The sequence below is a fragment of the Tubulanus polymorphus genome, chromosome 9 (genome assembly GCF_964204645.1).
Source record: "Tubulanus polymorphus chromosome 9, tnTubPoly1.2, whole genome shotgun sequence".
Taxonomy (NCBI): Eukaryota; Metazoa; Nemertea; class Palaeonemertea; order Tubulaniformes; family Tubulanidae; genus Tubulanus; species Tubulanus polymorphus.
Genome location: NC_134033.1, coordinates 14,132,092 through 14,140,386, shown reverse-complemented (window position 1 = coordinate 14,140,386; position 8,295 = coordinate 14,132,092). Strand labels below are relative to the sequence as shown.

The window sequence follows — 8,295 nt, the reverse complement described above, 5'->3', positions numbered from 1 at the left end:
ACGTTTTATAATGTGGGCGAGTTTCAATCAGAAGTTGTGATTAATTTCACACTCACGCACGCGCGCGGGCGCCACACACACTCGTACCGACTCGAATAATGCAGGCCCGTGTGACACACGTATCGACGCTAATTTTCAATTTCTTCACTTATTGATGATCGAAATAAGATCGGTATCCTTACACCGCCTAATTTGATTCCGTCGCTATAAGCCCGATGAGTAATGAAGGTGTTCGGATTAAATCGTATCGAGTTCAGAAAACTATGAAAGCAAGCAATTGTGAATTAGAATGAATATGTTTAGATATACCGGTGCGGATTTTAATTTTGCCACCTGCGGCTATCGAGGATACGCTATGCACGATAGTTTACTATAACCAAATTTTGCCACCCTTGCCACTCGTAGCATACCTCGGCAGGGATTCGAACCTGATGGCATCGAGATTGCCACGGCACGAAACCCTGCCATAATCGACCGTGTGCGCAGATACATGCGCAGTTCAGATGATGTGATTTTTAGCCAATCAGAAATCCCGTTTTATTTTAGCCCGGGTTTTCCCATTTATAGTTCTTACTTGAAATTTGCCTCAACGATTATACAACGAGCAATCTGATTGGTGCCGTCAGTTTTCGTTCGGAAAGCTGCGCATGTACCTGCGCACCCGGTCTACTGATGCAGGGGTTCGTGCCGTGGCTGAGTGTAGCGATGCCATCAGGTTCGAGTCCCTGCAGAGGGAGGATGTGCCACTCGTAGCATCCACCACCAGGTTCGGTATTAGTATGTACAAATCGGCCTCAGCAGCTCGGTGTGTGATCAAGTGCGTAGTTGTTGTCGCCTTCACTATCATCAGTGCAGCGGTTGTGGCAAGCGGGTTCGAGTCCTGCTGGCTGCTTAGAGCGTGCGGCGAAATATAAAATCCGGCGGGATTAATAGTCTTGGGAAACCGAAACGACGCAAAGTAAAATAAAAACAAACATACAGATATTGCTACCTATGGAAATCTTAAGAAGAGTCATCGGCCCGATGATGGAATGTGCCTCCTGTGGCAATCGAGGATCCACTAGGGGCGGGTACAGGTAAACCCTGTTAGCTACAGCAGTGATTTCCTACGCCGATTTTTAAGCCTTACCGCGGTTAGCACTATTTACAGAGTTTATACTACATTAAAAAGCTAACTACATTTTATGCAACCAAAGAGGCGACCCTTAAAGAAAGCAAACTAGCGAACCTGGTGGATCAAGGAATCCTGGCTTGCCGCATTGTCGGTTATAAGAGGTTAAATATCCGATGTTAACTCACGGCCACAAAAACGATCAAATTTAAAGCCCATGGTTAATTCATGAACATTGTTTATTTTTGCTTGCGGCCCCGGCGAATATCAACAGCCAATAAAAAAACCGTTTCACTAATTTGAACGAAAACAATGCGTAATTTAAATCGATGAGCAGGTCATTAATAAAATCCAGCTGTGACGCCGGTAAGCTGTATAGTGACGAATGGATCCGGGGTCCTTAGGTCTCATACACGTGAACAGCTGTGGCCTTTGAAATATACATAGGACGGCGCAGGGTGGGACGAAAACCTGCTTAAAACAACACGCTGGAATCAGCTACGTGTAAAGCAACTTTTTGTTCACGTCACATCAAGAAACGTTTTTATCGATTTACTTTGAATGAAGACATGGCAGACGTTTATTTGCTTGGAAGCGATAGGTCGAAATCCGTTCACCGGCGACGATTTTTGGACGTGTATAATTCGTTTTTGTAAAATTGCTTGCAGAGCGTGAACCGCATATTAAGATTGGGATACTGAAATTACGATAATTTCTGTGTCTTTATCGAAATAGTCGCGAAACCTTGCGAAACAAAGCGACCGCCACGATTTGTGCGGTAACTAATCGAATCGAGACGCTTTTAAACCCGTTCGATATACATCACGCCCAAGTCGTGACTGGATAAATTCGTTTATCACGAATCAGCCGGTTAGGCCTGAGTTTATTTACCACGCGTGGATTTCTAAAAACAAAGTCTGAAAAAGTTCCTCGATCATCTGGACTGGAGAGTGCGCGCACAGGCAACCGCACGTGCGTTACAGATGTATAAAGATCATCCTTCGAGAGCCTTTGACAGACTAAACATGGAGCTTCTATTCAAACATCGATTCATCGTCAAATACTGCACGATTATTGCCGGGATTCTGTTGATATTCGGAATGCTTTATCTCAATAATAAAGAAATAGCAAAGGTACGACAAGTCCTCCCAACCTATCCCGCATTCCCTTATAACCCCAAAAACACCGTACTTGATATTTCAATTATCAACGCGTATATCAGTCTAAAAAACGCACGAGATATTTAGGATTCGAACCCGAGGTGAAATACTATCGTATCGCGGGACTCGAACCCGTAATAATGCCTAGCGCTCTGCTAAATTAGCATACATATTATATTATTTCAAATTGAAAAGTATTTTTTATGGTTCATTGATCAAATAACGCTATACAAATCTGTATTTGTTCAGCGCAATGATAAATTCTGGCTAGCGACCTGTAAGGCCTAACCCGCTTTATCGACGATTCGTCCAAATAGTCAGAGAGTTTTAGGGTCACGGTATTGTCATCATCAGTAAAAAGCCTCGTTTACGTATACTACGCAGTGCAGAAACTTGAATAAAACATACTGCACTACATACATAATCCAGCAAAGGAAGGATTCTATTTCCTGGCGGTGAAAGCCAATGATAAAAACATTGAAACTCCTGTAATTGAGTAAATAATTCAGAGCGGGTCATTTTTCTTTTTGATGCCGTGGTATTCATATTTGAAGAGTCTTCAAGCAGATATAAATAGATAATTTCTAGATGACGTTTCGCGTTCTTTTCTTGGAAACAAAGCGTTTTTACGCAGTACATGCGCATTGTTGCCTAATCTGAAGGTTTTTTTTTATCAATTTTTCGCTTCGTTACTGAAAATAAGATCTTTCTAACTAATACAAATATAGTCCGGATACGGACTGAGTAGAAAAATCTTTACTGTTAGACGATTTAGTCGATACTAGAAAAACGAGGTGGGAGGCGGGAGAGGATTACCAACGATTGAAACAAAAACTAACGTGAAAATTCTCATAAGAACTATGAATGTACGCAAACATTCGTTAATTGGACAAGGCGAACTGTTTATAAACAGGTTCAACAAGATCATTCAATTCAAAAAGAAACGAACACAACACTCAGGGAATTAGACGAGTCTTGATATGATGTGTCGACCAGTGCGTCTTAGCGATATTAGATCCTTAGAAATGTCATAGCTATTTCATCAAGCGAGCACAGACGGCGCTTTCAAGCTTACACCAAAAATATGAACTGTTTCTGCTTTAGATCCTCATTTTGTCCCATACGAGACGTGATGATACAGATTTATCTGTTGTCGTCTTCTCAAAAATACCTTCACTGATCTATGATTGGGTTGTTGGTTTATTATCCTGTGCAGACTTACGATTCGTTTCAGCAGAAGTCTAAAAGTACCTACCACCATCAACGAATCCATCCCCATTTCCACTCTCAGGATTTGGAACGGTTGATGCGGCATCGACATCACAGTTTGCCCCTGTACGAGCCCGGACTACGCGGAGTTAACACTGGTTAGTGTCTAAATAACAATGGCGGGATTAGTTTAAGAGTTCGGGATTATTTTGATTAATTAATATATCTTATTACCTTGTTGTGTGGGTTTCATTAAAATCTAAGATCCAGTTTCACAGTTGCGTGGGTTTAATTTGAATCTGGATCCAGTTCCACAGTTGGGTGGGTTAAATTTGAACCTGGATCCAGTTCAACAGTTGTGTGGGTTTAATTTGACTCTGAATCCATTTCCACAGTTCTAGATTCAGTTTGACAGTTGTAGGGTAGGGGGAGAATTGACACTGTATCGGTGAAGTGGGTATTGCCTTGTATCGCTTGTGAATGTTGCGAACAAAATATTTACCTTCGAATCGTTTACAAATGCGTCGATTTCGTGAAATTCGTAATGGCTGTATTCTTCTAATGCGCTTTCGCTTTTCTGACAGGATTAAATTTCGGATTCTCCTACGACCACCCGATGATCAAATCGATTTTGAAACAAGATCAGAAGTTCGTCGATCTGAATCAGGAGTACGTGCCGTCCCCGGTGCTGGTGATGGCGCTGTCCACTCGCCGCTACGAGGAAGCCTTGGACGCTATCGGATCCGTACATCGATTCCTACCGAACGAGAAACTAATCGTTTACGACGTCGGTATGACTCTACGTCAGAAGGCTTACGTAAGTGTCCTCTCACTCTTTCTCAAACAAGTACCGCATATTTCAACCCAACAGAACCTAGGCTCACTTATACAAAATAGGTCTAGAATTGGACGTTTGGTCTCGAATTATTAGATTGTGGCAAAAGAACAAAGATCACTCTTAGAACAAAGCGTTCTACCTTCGAACCTTTAGGGGTTCTTGGGCTTGCCTCCCAGGGAGAATCCTAAAGGTTCTTCAAAGAACCTTTTTTGTAGGGTTCCTTGATAAACCCCTGGTAAAGGTTCTTTGAAGAACTATTTGAAGAACCATTCTTGAAGAACCATTTCTCCCAAGAACCCTGTCAAATGGTTCTTCAAAGAATTATTAGATTGTGGCAAAAGAACAAAGATGGCCTTAGACTTGTTTTAAATCGATCCTTTGACTGGCGCCATATGCTCATTCAAAAACCAATGAACAACAGAAACTGGTTGCTCTATAAAGTTGGCTAAAGCGGAGTGGTAAAATTTATAACTTGTAAATGTACGAAAATCTGGTTAGGTTTAAGCAGCATTTGAACAACTGGTCCCTGTCCAGATCAGATCGATTCTTCGTTATTTTCTAATTTAAATAAGATGTTTGTTTTTGTTGTTTCGCAGTTGAGTTCGTTGTGTAATGTCGAGATCGTTGAATTTCCGTTCAAGTTGTTTCCCCCATACGTCAGACTTCTGCTTCGTTTTCACTGGAAACCACTCGTAATGCAGGTCAGTCATAACGGGTTATTAAGACTATGTGTGTGCGTGTGCGTGTGCGTGAACGCGCAGCTCTGGTTTGGTCCGATCGTCCGTTCCAAATATACATGGATTAAGAACGGACTAACTAGTGGCAATGCGAACGTGGCTTATGACTTATATGTAAAATAATTTGACCTGTCGTGAAGTTGTCAACCGTATTGAATAGACCTGTACACGAATATGATAGCTTTAAAGTAGATATTGAACAGATGTCCGATAAGTTTAATGAGGCAATTAAGGCTGTTATATGTGCAACAGGTGCTGGGCGTAAAACCATGCACGTTGTCACCAAGACATCGCCATAACAGTTTCATAGACAGCTGATGTCACTTCCTTGTTTTACTATCGACGTTATAAACTAGATTATCTAGTTTATAAGGCCAGCTACAAAAAAATTGATCAATTTTTTTGTAGCTGGCCTTATAAACTAGATAATATGCTCATGCTCATTCAAAAACCAATGAACTCCAGAAAATGGTTGCTCTATTAAGTTGGCTAAAGCGGAGTGGTAAAATTTATAACTTGTAAATGTACGAAAATCTGGTTAGGTTTAAACAGCATTTGAACAACTGGTCCCTGTCCAGTTCAGATCGATTCTTCGTTATTTTCTAATTTCAATAAGATGTTTGTTTTTGTTGTTTCGCAGTTGAGTTCGTTGTGTAATGTCGAGATCGTTGAATTTCCGTTCAAGTTCCTCCTAATCGCCCGGGTCATTTTTTTAAATGCAATAATATTTCAACTCAGTCCATTTCTATAGCTGCAGGGTGTGTTATGGTAAAATGATCATGGTTTGAAAAAAAGTAATGTACAGGATAGAAAGGCCGCCGGTCTGGTCGACTGTTTAAACTAAGCAGCAAGGAGAAACGAACTATCAATTTTTTAGCCGAAGTCCATGGTTTGACGCACCCCGTGCATTGCAGGCACCAGTCAAAACAGCCCTTGATTATTACTCCTCAATACGTTTCAGCATTGAATCTTAATTGTGTATGGTAAGAAATCTCACAGTCGTCCCCCGCAGACGATGTCGAACAGTCGTCTAAACTACTATTAGGATTGGAAGACAACGATCGGAGAGTGAATAGGGTGGAATCTCGTTATAACGGCCTCGGACATAACGATTTATCGGTTATTACGAACCTAGAATTTCATTCCCAATTAGATAATTTCAACAATTTCATACAGGATATAACGAACTATCCGTTATAACAGGGGACATGTCGTTTAGTCCACTGAAGTCCGTTATTCCTTATGTAAATACATGTGGTCCGAATGTTATGTACTAATATAATTATATGACCGTACGTTGATACTTTATTTTCCAGATGGCGTTGAACAAATACGGCGCTATTTTGTGGATGGAATCGTCAACGCGTTTTATCACCGGTGACCTATCGGCGGCGATACGTGAGGCGAAACAGACAGGGATACGAGTTTACGGCGTGCGTCACACTTACTCGACGTTCAGCGTCACTAATCCGAGCGTGTTCATGTATTTACCCAGCGATATGACGCGCATGCGAGTCAGCGGGCAGCTACAATCGGCTCCGATGATAATCTACCACACTCGTCCGGTGGCTGAGAGAGTCATGCAGTGGGCGGTGTTATGCGCGTTAGAGCGGCGCTGTATGAGCCCAACTCGCGCTAGTAGACGATGCTACGGTCTGAAGCGGATTCGTTCGCCCGCGTCCGGCCGGTACTTACACTGCCATCGCTACGACCAGTCGGTCTTCAATGTGCTGCTCAAAAACATGTTCAATTTCGATTCGAAAAAAATTCTCGGATCGGCGAAGTTTTCGACCTTGAAACGCGGTCGCGAAAAACGGGCGCCGAAACCGAAAATTTGTAAACGAGTGAATTTAGCAGCACTGCTGAGTGACTACCGCAAAGAACACCCACACGCAAGAATCAAAATACGCTATCATCCGATTCGCCTGGCGCCAGATCCTAAGAAAGTTGTACCTGCAGTCCAACCACAAGCAGCCCAACCTCCACCAGTCCAACAGAAAGGTGTGCCACCCCAACCACAAGCAGCCCAACCTCCACCAGCCCAACAGCAAGGTGTACCAGTCCAACAACAAGCTGTGCCAGCCCAGCAACAAGGTGTACCTGTCCAACAACAAGGCGTTCCACTACAGCAGCAAGGTGTACCAGTTCAACAGCAAGGTGTACCTGTCCAACAACAAGGTGTTCCACTCCAGCAGCAAGGTGTTCCACTCCAGCAGCAAGGTGTGTCAGTTCAGCAGCAAGGTGTGCCAGTCCAACAACAAGGTGTTCCACTCCAGCAGCAAGGGGTGCCAGTCCAACAGCAAGGTGTACCAGTCCAACAGCATGGTGTGCCAGTCCAACAGCAAGGTGTGCCAGCCCAACAACAAGGTGTCCCACTCCAGCAGCAAGGGGTGCCAGTCCAACAGCAAGGTGTACCAGTCCAACAACAAGGTGTGCCAGCCCAGCATCAAGGTATGCCAGTCCAACAACAAGGTGTACCAGTCCAACAGAATGGTGTGCCAGTCCAAGGCGGAGCAGAACGACGTGCTATCCACGAGTCAGCTCAACAAACTCCACCTGCTGGGATTCCGGTGAACCAGCAAGGTCCGGCACAACAAGTGCAACCTCAAATAGTGAAAACACCGCGTCATCGTGAACCATAAAACAATAAATGGCGCTCAGCCGTCGAAGGCTTTGAGTTGTTTCTAGTGCGGTGAACGGCTGAAACAAACTTGAAACCAGTTATTTATAGGACCCGTGTATATACCATTGCCAGCAGGATCTCATCGCGCGAGTTCAGTACGCCATCTTTAACGAAAGGAAGATTTTTCTAGTCACAATATTTTCTATCTCTAGCAATGGATGTGCGGCCATCACGAGCGAATGGCCATCTTAAACTCTAGACAAAATAACGTAGATCTTCTAGTAACGTTTCATAGGAAATAGTCTAGTACAGTAGTAGGCTTCGTAAGGGTTTTTCGTTTGGGTTTTAATCAATTTTCGATATTTTTTATACTTTGAAATGGTGCAGATGTAATATAACGGTTTTATTTGATATTCACTTCCGAAAATAAAAAATAGATTCCATTGTAAATATGTAAGATATTTCGAAAGAGCCTTTCAATTTCTGTTTCTTTTTTGCATACGTTTACATCGAGGCATTCACAGGCTTTTTGACCTGAAAAAGCTTTTAGAGCGATTACTTAACAGACTGGATGTAGAGATAATTTCGAATCAATGATAGCTGGATATGATATTATT

The 8,295-nt window shown here is 42.8% G+C and overlaps 1 protein-coding gene across 1 annotated transcript; it reads left to right on the top strand.

Moving 5' to 3' along the window:
* Window positions 1-2,136: 2,136 nt before the first annotated feature.
* LOC141910584 (uncharacterized) lies at window positions 2,137-8,074 on the top strand. Its single transcript, XM_074801276.1, has 5 exons — window positions 2,137-2,244; window positions 3,488-3,638; window positions 4,065-4,297; window positions 4,915-5,019; window positions 6,372-8,074. Exons 1-5 carry the CDS (start codon window positions 2,137-2,139, stop codon window positions 7,695-7,697), a joined length of 1,923 nt encoding a protein of 640 aa, XP_074657377.1. The 3' UTR covers window positions 7,698-8,074.
* Window positions 8,075-8,295: the final 221 nt, after the last annotated feature.